General features: G+C 39.5%; 1 protein-coding gene across 2 annotated transcripts; it reads left to right on the top strand.

Moving 5' to 3' along the window:
- The first annotated feature begins 297 nt into the window (after positions 1 to 297).
- On the top strand, positions 298 to 4,654 carry sult2st3 (sulfotransferase family 2, cytosolic sulfotransferase 3). 2 transcript variants are annotated; one of them, XM_076012753.1, is made up of 6 exons: positions 298 to 589; positions 2,050 to 2,258; positions 2,492 to 2,618; positions 3,050 to 3,144; positions 4,053 to 4,233; positions 4,386 to 4,654. In XM_076012753.1, the coding sequence occupies exons 1-6, from the start codon at positions 454 to 456 to the stop codon at positions 4,499 to 4,501; spliced, it is 864 nt and encodes a 287-aa protein (XP_075868868.1). In that variant the 5' UTR covers positions 298 to 453; the 3' UTR covers positions 4,502 to 4,654. The 2 variants fall into 2 exon arrangements, with proteins under 2 accessions (XP_075868868.1, XP_075868867.1); XM_076012752.1 differs by lacking the exon at positions 298 to 589 and adding an exon at positions 1,562 to 1,831.
- Positions 4,655 to 12,974: the final 8,320 nt, after the last annotated feature.

Here is a 12,974-nt window from a genome sequence, read left to right on the forward strand (position 1 = left end):
TTGCTATTACAGAATCCCACCAAGCCCCCCCTTCCCCATGTCTGCTTCTTCGCTGCTCCCCTCTCTCAGCTGAGGCCTCTGGAATTTGACAAAGCCCTCCATTATTGAGGGCACACAATGGGCTTGTCTGGTACCTAATACATGCACACACCGCTTTCTGTATGTGCACCGTGGCCGCTGAAAGGAATAACTTGTCTCGACAGAGGGGAAGGTTGCAGCGACATTAACTTGGTCATGTGACTGCCCAGGAGAATAAGAGGGGTGTGACGGTGAGCACAGCTGAGATGCGCGCAAACAGCCCCACTTTAGACAGCGGCTCATATTTCCTCGCATTTGACGGCCAGGAGGGGAAGGCAGGGCAGTGAGTGAAGGAGTGAAGGAACAGCAAAGCAAGCGTTAAATATAAAATCCCCCCCAAAAAAACTCCCCAGGAAGCACCTGAAGCCAGCCGCCATGTGCTCCTGTGAGTACATTCACTACCGAGGTATTTTTCTGCCCCCTGAGGCGCACAGCATTGAGAGCCTGGAATTCGCGCAGAACTTCTCCGTGAAGGACTCCGATGTGTTTGCTGTCACTTACCCCAAGTCAGGTAGACTGTCACTCTTCTCTTCTCTTCTCTTCTCTTCTCTTCTCTTCTCTTCTCTTCTCTTCTCTTCTCTTCTCTTCTCTCAGCTGTCTCACTTCTGCTCAGTTCTGCTACTGGGTCAAGGTTTGTTCCAAAAATGAAAAATCTTTTTACATTTTCCACCATGCATTGTTCAAATTTACTAGGGTCTATTCAGAGCACCACTTTGACTTATCTACCTGTAATGATACACACGTTAATGATACACCAGCGTGCAGCATGTTTGGCAGAGTTGCCATGCAGTAAAATAATAAGAAATTGAAATTAACTTGAATGAACAGACATTTTATATATGTATTTTTGTATTTGCATGTGAGTCAGTTATGCCTACAGTGTATGCATGTGTTTTAGAAAAGCTGATCAGATGCTGATCAAATAGTGATGCATTTAATAATTTATCTAAACACAAAACTGCATTTACTTTTTATTTTATGTTCATATTTTTAAGTAACGGTGAAGGGAAAAACTAATTTTAAAACGGGGGTGAGGGTAGGAGGGATGAAAAGCGTGTGTCGTTTTTTTCAACTCCAAAGTGACAAAACATGACCTTTTGATAATTACACTCACCGCGGGACACACCCTTTGTTGCTGTTTTTGTTCTTTCAACAAGAAATGACAAAAATGCTTCAAAGCTGTGTTTGTGGCATGAATACCAAATTTACCATGGAATTATACTCAATCAAAACAATAGATTATGTTTACGTCTTTTGAAAAGGGATGACGATAGAACTAAGGATGTAAAAAAAAAAAAAAAAAAAAAAAAAGAAATAAATAAATAAACATGACGAAGCATGATAGGAATCATAACGTTTTAAAGATGTTTTGAATGAAGCAAACTGTTGCCGAGAGGCAACGAGCAGCGGTGCCTCCACCCACCGTAGACGACGTGACCCAACAGGTTCCCCTAGATCAGTGCAGATAATGGAGGTGGCGTCCGTCACTTCCGGGACCTGCGCTTGCTTGCGAAAATCACAGTGTGACTTTTCGGGTCCTAAGGTTAATTACGTCTCCATCTTTTCGCGAAGACACTGGTGGAATTACACATGGCTTCGTTGGTTTCTCTCACTGAGTGTCCCGGCGATCTGTCTCTGCTGTATCACGGACTCCTGTTGCCCAAAGAAACTCACTCTGCCGAGAGCCTCAAGTTTGCGCAGGAATTTCGTTTAAAAGACAGCGATGTTGTGGTTGTCACGTACCCGAAGTCAGGTCGGTGTTTCTGAAGACTGTTTTTTTTTTTTTTTTTTTTAGTAAGTTCGTTTCATTCATTATCTTTACTTGCAACTCTTGTGGTTTGGACTGTTGATTCCGATCGCATTGCGTCAGTTCAGCAAAGTTGACAACCTCACTGAGGGGATTTATTATTATTATCTTTTCCCCCTTAAAACTATATTAGCCTTTTAACTTGCCATTTTTCCTTTCTGCAGGTACAATCTGGATGCAGGAGATCCTCCCTCTGGTGCTGAATGGCGGGGACCTGACACCGCTCCACACCATTCCCAACTGGGACAGGGTCCCCTGGTTGGAGGAGAAAAGATTAGCGCTGGTTGTGGATCAGCTGCCCAATCCGCGTGCAATGGTCACACACTTTCCTTACCAACTCATGCCTCCCTCCTTCCTAGCCTCCAAAGCCAAGGTAAATGTTTAAGCAATTTCTGAGAAATGCAAGTTTACAGCAGTTCTCACATTCCAACGGACAGCATGTTTTGTTTTGTTTTCTCACTTGGATGACAGCAGATACAACCCTGAATCATTTTCTGCTTCTTTTCTATTCTCATTTGGAATGATCTAGGGTTGATGCACCTTTTGCTTTGTTCTCTTTGTAAGGCAATCAGACAAGATGTTGCATGTCCTTTATTTATGCCACAGGTGATCTATGTCATGAGGAACCCCAAGGATGTCATTGTGTCTTCATACTACTTCCACCAAATGGCTCGATTCCTTGACGATCCAGGGACATTTGATGAGTTTGTGGACAAATTCTTGGAGGGGAAAGGTAAAAGGCAAAAGGCAAAAGCCAACTTTCAATTAATTTAACTGATTCTAAATGTCAGTAGTGCTTGGGTGGGTGACCGTACACCCTCCATTTCCGAGATATGTTGTCCTTTTGGGTCTTAAAATTATGTTTGGGGGGAATTTTATAAAATTCCTTGCAATGTCTGGGTTTTGCTCAGCTTGTGCTACATACAATGTCATTAACTAATATTATTATTTTTGGAACTTATTCCATTTTCATTATACATTTTTGCCCTTATGCAATAATCAATTCCATTTATCAATTAAGTCTAATAATTAATACTATTTATCAAATTATGCTGCTTTATTTTAAAACTGTGTCCCAAACGTATATGTATTTTCATTTTGTTCATCATCTTAAAATAGGGTTTAAAAGGTGATGGTCTTTACTTTAATCTTTATTGTCTGCAGTGCTGTTTGGAAAATGGACAGATCATGTGAAGAGCTGGAAGCACAGTGAGCTGGGAGACAGAATTATGTACATCACATATGAAGAGATGGTTCAGGTAGTAAAACAAGACTTCATTTTGCCCATTCATAATGTGATGGTGTCATGAAAAAGGTTAACAACAGTCTCTGAAAGAGCTTCTTAACCACAATTAGTTTGTAGTGGATGATGTTCCTTCTGTTTGCACAACTGAAGAATCGGTATTATTGGGTTAGAAAATGTTTTTAGGGGCTTTTCCCCCCAGTGGCCACTCATAGTACTGCAGCCAAAACCCCACACGGCCCAAAAAGCATTTTCCCCATAGACCGCTATATAAAAAGAACATGTACAAAGTACAATTGCCAATTGCAGGTGCTTCCATTGACTGGTGTGAAGCACACAAGCCGTAATTTTTGTAAAATCTCGTCCCGTGCGCGACTCCACTTTGAGGAGGATGGCGTGTACGTCACATCCGGTGATATGTAAATGCAAAAAAAGTGTTTCCATGACATTTTTGCGATATACCTCTCTATCGATATGTCTGAAAAGCCACCTCATGAGACCATAAAAAACTTTTTGTGATATTTGAGAGGTTTTTCCAAGTTTAGATGTTCCAATTACCAGCTTTTTATTGTGATATTTAGGTTTTGCGCAATTCTAGGGATAATGGAAACGCAGCTGGTGTGTCTCGCCTCTTTCTGATTGGCTGATGCGTCTTGATGTTCGTTTGCCTAGGCAGCAAAGCTTTAGGACATTGTCATGCAAGGCAGCCGGAATTATAATGCCTTTTTGTTTTTTGTTTTTCAAATATTTTACACACTGAACTTTCACTTTTTGGTAGAATTATCACTTTTATCGAGACCATTGACTTGAAGAAACATCTCCTTGCAAAGTCAAATAAGAACATCCATCGTAAAGACAGAGTTTTTATACAATTATCTGTTTCCCATAAACTGAGGGACCCGTGTGCATCATCCCTTCTTTCAGGACCTCCCTGCAACTCTGAGGCGCATGTCAGATTTTCTCGAGCGTGATCTCAGTGAAGACGTCATCCAAAAGATAGCACAGCATTGCTCCTTCAAGGCCATGAAAGACAACCAAATGTCCAACTTCAAACTGGTCCCTCGGGAACTGATGGACAGTGAGATATCTCCATTCCTCAGGAAAGGTGAGCTGTTTGCTTTCAGTTACTCTGATGAATCCTGTTGATGCTGGTATTTCATTAAATCCGGCATGTGAGCTTTGGAGTTTGGTTCTATTTTTTGGAGTATTTTTTATTAATTTTAAATAAGAGTTGCTGTGTTCCTGTTCTCGTCCCAGGTGTTGTTGGAGACTGGAAAAACCATTTCACTCCGGAACAACTACAGAGATTCAAATCAGTCCTTCAGAAAGAGCTGCAGAATGAGAGCTTCACTCTGCCTTGGAGTTTGGAATGAGTAATATTTACCCAAAGCAGCTAAATGACAGTTTATGCAATTGTTTGCAGAAACATTCCATGTTTCCGTGTTTACACCACAGTGAGTGCAGATGACTGTGATGTCATTCCTGTAGTAGCTCCCCCACTGAATATTTACTTTAATGGCTGAGAACAGTGCACAAAAGACAGCTGGCAAAAACAAAAGCAAGTACAAATGCAAAGAAATGCCTTACTTTTACATCATATATAAAAATGAAATGAAATATTTCAATCTTATAATTTTAGAAGTTTCATTATCGACTGAGTAAAATGATACACTGATATTATAGTCTCACTGATATGTTGGTATGTAAAAGTACCGGTACACACTTTTTTGTAAACCTGACACTTCTAAGTAAAAAAAAACAACAAAAAACATAATAAACTATACCTATACTTAAACTGAAATGTTACTGAAAGCAATCTAAGCATAAAAACAAGCATGTGACTTATAAACAAATAAAACAAATAAAACAACAACGATCCTTGTATCTAATATCCTGTATCCTTGTACCTTATCTAATATAAACAAAATAACCAACTCCATGACTTCAACTGCCTTCAGTCTGCTTTCAAGTATATTCATTTGAAACATAGTGGCGCGTAAGTGAATTACACCGTAGGCCCATGACAGTCGTTGACAGAAGTTGTAGTAGGTTGGTTTGCTTGCTTTAACGTTGCGTTCTTTTTTTGAACTTCTCGGTAGCTTGTTGTTGTCATGTGCAGGCAAAGAAGCAAGTTAGATACCAAACTTCTTGCCTTATATCAAGCAAGGATCCATGACTTGGTGTCATGAAGTAGGAATGTTTTCTGGGTATGCTTAGAGTTTTTCTCCCACCTACATGCTCCGTATCTTGCAGACATCATGTCCGCTACTTTAATGTAATTTCAAAATGTTTTTTTTTTTTAACCTCACGGTGAGTTCACCGTCCTTCACTGAACTCGCCAGTCACCAGATCTCAATCAGACAGACCTATGGGAAAAAAAGATCATGCACCACGGGAGTGGCACTGACAGATCTGATGCTATCATGATGCTAAGTGTGATGCTATCAAACATGCATAGGAATGAACTGAGCAAAGAAAATTAATCAAGTGCTTTATTGAAATTTATGGCTTAAAAATCTTAAAAAAAAAAGAAAGAAAGAAAGAGAAAAAAATAGGTTTACTGAAATATCCCAATCAAAATGTTTGGTGGGAGATTTAAGGGCTGTTTGCCCATTATTATTATTATCCCATTATAATTAGTTTATTTCTGAATTAACAAATTATTGAATTAAATTGAATTAACTACTATTTTATCAATTTGCTATTTCTTTTTTCTTTTTATGTCCAAGAAGAAATCACTCTAATAGTCAACAAATTTGTAAAAATGTGTAAATCTAATTATTATTTTTTGTTTCCACTTTGAATCTAAACGTGTGTTTTTACAATATGCTTCAAATTATTAATATCAGCATTAGATACTTACTATTTCACAGAGCATACTTTATTTGCATGGCTATTGTTGAAGTAGAATTCAACAAAATACATAAAACACTGTCATTTTAAAATATGCATCAAATCTGATCTGCTTTGGACAGTTTGATATTTTTATGTAACTGTTTTCATAAAATATTGAATTAAAGGCAACGTTTTATTCTTTGTAATGTGTTACCTCTGACATTCCAATTTGCCCACAGAAACAAAAAAAGAAAACTTGCCAATACCAATTTGCTGAAGTTGTGTTTGGTATACGGTGCATTCATGGAGCCGCATAACCTCACCACTCCAACATGACTAATATTTTCTGGCATCTCTGAGAATTGACATGCACTATCTTCAGCCAGTAGATGGCAGCCAAACAGCATGGTTGCAGTTTCGACATTCATCCCTTAACCCTTAACGGAGACTATAAAATAAAAATGTGACGCAATAAGTTTTCATCTATAGAGGCTGTGCATGCTCTATGTTGCGTTGCTGCTCTTTTGAATATAATTCCTGAAACACGATTTTTATGTTTGGATCTATTTCATGATTTTTTCTTCTTCTTTTTTTTTTTTTTTTAATGAACCTAAGATGTTTACTTTACATTAAGATGTTAGATATCTAATGTTTCACACATTTTTGTTGGGTATTCTAATTTAATTCACTATCACCATACGACTATGACTAAATCTGAAACTTTTCAACTCACTTTACAATCTGGATTCAATTCTGTGCTCTATAATTAACCTGCCGTAATGTATGAAGCAGAGTTCTTGACCACCTCTATCATAGTTCACATGCCATGTGAACTATGTGTGTGTGCATTCAGTGTTCAAATGCAGTTTGAGCATATTAAATAAGGACAGAAAGCCTCCCTTGTCACAGCACCGCATTTTGTATCTGCTGCGTGAGCTAATATTGTGGCATAGGATGCGTGTGCTTGTGTTTGTACCTCCCATCTGTCCATCCCCAGAGTTCTGACACCACGTCAATTAGATGGTGGCCTTTTGAGCCTGTAGAGGATTGTCTGTGTCTGTGTGTGTATGTGCGTGTGCGTATGTGGATGCAGACGGTGTGGTGCCTGCCCCAGGACACCCACCTCGCTGCCGCCATGTGCCCAGTGGTCCTGCCCTGGGCTGCCCACAGGATGCCGGCCAGCTTTGATGCCCTTGTCTCATCAACACAGACGTATGCTCTCATGCAAGATAACCAGCAGTAACTCTGTAATCTTTTAAAGTCAGTTGGCCAGTCAGTTGTAAAGTCTGTTGATATTATTGCCCCCCAGCAATTCCCACCCTTATCCGATAAGTTCCCCAGAAGGACAGACACAAAGACTTTTTGATGAGTAAAACTTTTTGAAATGAAGCACTGAAAGATTTGAGGTTTTTAAAATGGTCAGTCAACAATATCAGGACCGTTCAATATATACATGTATATATATACATACATATATGTGATTGAGTGATCGAATCTCTGCTGTAACCGCAGTTCTGTCTTAAATCTGGCACTATTAACTACTAAAGATTTTTACTCTTTCTTTCTTTCTTTCTTTCTTTCTTTCTTTCTTTCTCGAAAGAGGTTTTTTTTATTATATATGTGTGCATTTGTACATAAATAATTATAAATGTGTATACAAACAAATATAGGTATGTGTGTGGGGGGAGTCGCCGCAGACCTGTGGCTGAAGGCATACTGAAGAAGCTTACTGATTGAATTTCTAAATGGTTGGTAACTGAATGCTCTGGTCCATCGAACACCTTACTGTCATGGGGAATAATTGTTCACACACACAGGAACTGTATGAAATTGACAAAGGAACCAAATTGGAACTCCTTAAGTATAATAAGCGCGTCTAGATGCACTGTTGTGAAAGAAATAATAATACAAAAGACCAAAAAGGAAATTCTTTCTTTGTTCCCAAACAAGACACTCTGGTAAGAATTGCTTCACATATGGACATAAAAACGGTCTTGAAAAGCATAATAAAAGAATTAATAGGAAAACATGCAAATTAAAATGTGATTAATCCCAGTTAATTTATGGACAGTCAGAGATTAATCTTGATGAAAATAATGGATTGTTTGACAGTGCTTTTTACTTTCCAGTTTACACCCAAAATTGAATGAAATTGAGTTAGACTTAGACTGGAAATTCTGCGTGTAAGGCAAACAATTTGCAGGCAGCATCTGCTTTTCTCATGTTTTAGAACTTTCAAAATCACTGATTAGGAATTTAGAACTTGTGTTCAATGTGTTCTTAAAAACTCACTGAAAGGCAGGCCAACTGGCTTCTGCCGCTGGCTACAGTGCTGCAACCACTGGGACGTATTTGCAGAAAATGTGATATGAATCTTATTATGCACACAGGAGTAAATACTGGGGGGGCTTTGTCTGCACTTGTTAGATCTATAGAGTTCATTGTCAACCTCCCCTGGGCTGTGTAGCTGAGTCGAACATGTGCAGAGAGACCAGAGATAACATACAGTGCAACATCTAAACATCCCTTTTTGTAAGACACTGGCAAGTCACCAGGGCTGCTGATGCATTGTCAATCCCGTGGGCCAACTTGTATACAGCGGGCCTTCATGACGTTATGATGCAAAACAATGGGTTTGTAATTCTGATTAGAGAGTCATTCCGAGTCATTATTTCAACCCCCACTTGGTTGAATTTATTATTATTTTCCTTAAAGTTTACATCTGTGTGGTATCCAAACGTCTTGACTATTTGTACTTCTGTTTATATAGTGGATGCTTAAGTCATTTAATTAATCAAAAAGCTGCTAAAAGTTGTGAAGATGGTTTTCTGACTTTGTGACAGTTTTAGACAAAATACCAAAACTGTTCCACACCACATCTTCTGCTCTATTTTCAATCCATCCACTTATGTAACCAATTGAAAAAAAAAAAATTCTCACAAGGTCAGTGTAATACAAAACTTTAACTTGGCCTGCACACACGCAGAAGAAACACACACGCTCCTCAGACACGCCCCACCCAGGGTGTCTGCTCAGTTCGGGGCTGTGGGGCAATTAGTGGTAATAACAGGATGCCAGTTAGCGTTATCTGCTGCCATGGCGGCCTCCAATGGCACTGACTGACCCTGGGCCAGTCACGTAGGGCCACAGACATGTAGTCAGACAGAGCCTGGGGGAACAGGAGGTACAGACTGGGGGAAAGCCCTCGAGGCAAATGGCTCGTGAGGACAAACGCTGTCCGCTCGCTTGTATGTTCTTCCTATCGGTGATGATGCCTCAATGTTACATTGAATTTTCTTGTTGGCTTTGTCACTTTGCACTTCACACTTCTGGTGCTGTGAGCTTGCCACTTCATGGCGTCATCAGCGTGGCTGCATTCCTGTATGCATGGTAGAACATACGCCGGGGAGAGGGTGTGTAGGTTGGAGATAGGTTGGGGCAATGACGCTATAAGTGGCAACGTAGAACGCAATAGGATGTAGTCAGACTCAAAAAAAAGGCTTAACTAAATAAACAGCCAAACTCTCTTAATGACTTAAAAGTCACGTAGGTCTGACCACTTCTATATCTCATTGCCAGAGCAGTGATAGATAGAACATGCACATTTGAATAACCTGCATAACCCATTAAAGTTAGCGTTGACACAAAAAGTGATCTTCATCCCATTTCAAAGTTAAAAACAATGCAAAAAAAGCTGTTAACAAAGATATATGTATTCATGAATAAAGGAAAATACTGGACTACTCAAGCTTCTTCATTTTATTGAACTGATGCACCGCTTCTCAAACAACTTATTAGCTCGTGCCACTCACAAGGTTTAAAACCTTATTGCTTTTATCTCTCTTACAGCCAGGGCCTTGTTTCCGAAACTCAGCTGTATCAGAAACACGGCACTGATACTCGGTGGCCAAGATCAACACAGATATACTCTCACAATGTTTTCATGGGGGGCCTGATTTGGCCCTTGTGCTGTGATTTTCTTATTTGGGAGAGTGATAACAAGGAAGAAGGTTTACTGTGTATGTGTTTATGAAGCCTTCCCTTTTCCTATCGTCAACTCCCAAGGCGACGGCTAAACATAAGAAAAGTTCCAGGTCAACACTTGGGGCTATTCGATAAGGCCGACTGTAATAACTTAAAGTAATGTGGTGTGGCGAGCTTACGTGCCAGTTTGCCCAACGACATCATCAACACTGTCCATCAGAGTTTCTGACCCACTTCTGGAATCCTCACTAGATCAACGTTCATTCATAAAATAAATTAAAAAAAACATTGCCTTACATTTATTTAAAGTGCAGAATCTCAGTCAGTTTTAATGTCTTTTAAATGAGATTCTTTTTGTATTTGGAAGAAAACATCCTTTGCGGAAGTTCTAGTAAAGTGCTGGCTGTTGGCAGTGTTTGGGCCTGAATCCATTCACTCGTGATGGCATGCAAAATAAAGCAAAAGTCAAATAAACATGGGTTCATTCTGCGAAAATATTGTTTGTTTTGCCTAGCTGTGACAAAGTCAACAGCTTCCCGTTTCTGTCGACTGAGGTATTCTGCTCTTAGAGGATTTTATTATGGCACCATTCATATTTGTAGTAAATAATAATAAACATTAAATGTTGCCTAAACAGTTCCAAGACACGTTTGAACGAGTGCTAGCTTTTCACCAACACTTCAGGGTGAACTAAAGGGTCTATAAAGCAGTATTTTTGGCACAGGTTTGCTACGAGCGCCACTGCTTTGATGCTTTGTGTACAAAAGACAGTTGATTAGCCAAACCGCACACTTTAAAAATGTGCACTGGTTTCGGGAAGAGTCGACCGCGTAGCAGTTTGCCATCTGTCTTCCTACTATTGTTGTTGCTAATTGTATTTTAAATTTCAGTGACGTAACACCAACAGACGCCCACCTTAGACTCAGCTGAATCAAGCAGAGTGGCTTCAGATGACAGACTGATGATCAACCTGACTGAGTGACACATTTCCAATTTTAGTGCCTCTCTTCAGACAAAACTAAAAGCTGCTGTGCATTTTCATTCATCAAGTTAACAAAACATAAACAAATTAAATAAGCATTGACTGAAATTTGGTCAAGAAACACATTTCTAATTGACTCACTAATTCAAATTTAGAAGCTTTGCCTTAACGTGTCACACGTCCTCCTTGTTTCACTTTAATAAAACACTGAAGGTCCAGAATTATTCGGCAAATTATTCAATGTGTTGGCCGTTTCAATTCCCAGGGTCTAAAGTTACTGAAGCAGAGTTTTAAATCAGATCAGCTAGAGGTGAAAAAAAGGAAAACGTTGGCACATCCGCTGGCTGAATCTGCCTCCGTGTGTTTTAATGTGCTCAACGCTCGGATGAAAGATCTGATGAGACTTAATGGCGACTTTCGGGAATGTTTAGACTGCCATCACCATTTGATGACAGACAAGACCGGTACCAAACTCCTCCGCTCGCCCAGTCACCGTCAGTCAGTCAAAAAGATCAGTGTCATGCACACAGACACAGTATGGAGACAAGTAGACAGACTATTGTGTGGACAGCGTCGTCTGTCTCTGTCCTCTAATCAGCTGCGAGCTTCCTGGATGTCAGAAGAGGTCACAGGGAGAGGAGCGCAACACCAGGAAACGGTCACTCCCATTATCAGCTGCAGAAATGTGTGGGTGCCGGGATCTGGCTAAACACTCGACCGGACTGAAATAGACACAGATGCATGTTTGTTTATTGGTTGTTTATGTGACAACAATAGGCTGGCCTGTGCACAGGTTCGATGACCTCGAGTCATCTCCTTCACCATCATGGTGTGTCTAAACACATGGCGGATAAAATTAGTCAGTCGAAGTAACTGTCACCCCGACAACAATAGGATGGCGGTGGAGAGCGGAAGGGTTCTTTTATTTTGTATACAGGTCAGCTGCTATTCTAGTCATAGTGACGATGTTGCAAACTGCACGAGCCAGGGTTACACCGTATTTGGATTACTGTAATTGTGGTAATTGCAATTGTTGCAGCATTGTATATGAAATGCCACAATGACATAAATATTTTACCCTGTTCAAAATGCATCTGGTCTATATGAATTGTCTGACTATATATAGTCAAGTCACACATCAGTCAACATATCCTATTTTCCGATTTATTGTTGTGAAAAATGTTTTATTTTTTACAACAGACTAAACTAAATAAAAGAGTTTCACGTGACAGTGTTGTTGTCGCTTCTGTCTAACTTTGCATTGACAATGTCCTTTTTTTTTCAAATATTATCAAGTCACATGAAAATCTTATCCAAAATCATCTTATCTTGTTTTTTGAAGCCATCTAGTTAAAACAAACAAACAAAACAAATAACACTTGGAAAGTCATTGAGAAAACATATTTAAGGAAATAAGTTGAAGAAACAGCTCAATTAATCATAGTGTTTTCTGGAGAAATGTTTTCAGGGCCATACTGCGTTCAGCTAACATCAAAAACGGTGCTACGCCACAATCCTCGCCCACCAGCAGCAGGGAGGCTTCTGCATTTTGTCTTTGTAATATTCTGGTTTTGATGGTAGCTTGCAGCAGTGGCATTCTGTTTTCACTAGCCTGTCTCCATTACCCCTAGAATTGCACAAAACCTAAATATCACAATAAAAAACTGGTAATGGAAACACTTGAACTTCGAAAAAAATAAAAATCCTCAAATGTTCCTCAAAAGTTTACACGCTCTCATGAGGTGGTTTTTCCAGACGTATCGACATAGAGGTATATCGCAAAAGTCTCATGACAACCCTTTACACGGTCACGTGACCAGTTCACTTCAAGTGAATATGGTGTGTTGTGTTATTTTTTTTTTTACAAGTAATTAAAGAGAAAAATATAACAACCATTCTGGACAGCAAACAAACGTAAACTAACAAAAGCAAAGTTAACTCTCGTAAAATCTCGTCCTTACGGCTTACGCTATTTACATCATTCAATGGAAACACATGCAAATTGCATCTGCATGCAACTGCAAATCGAAATTTTAGAAATATCG

The sequence above is a fragment of the Nelusetta ayraudi genome, unplaced genomic scaffold (assembly GCF_046127955.1).
Source record: "Nelusetta ayraudi isolate G7.1 ecotype Tasmania unplaced genomic scaffold, CSIRO-AGI_Nayr_v1 ptg000136l, whole genome shotgun sequence".
Classification (NCBI taxonomy): Eukaryota; Metazoa; Chordata; class Actinopteri; order Tetraodontiformes; family Monacanthidae; genus Nelusetta; species Nelusetta ayraudi.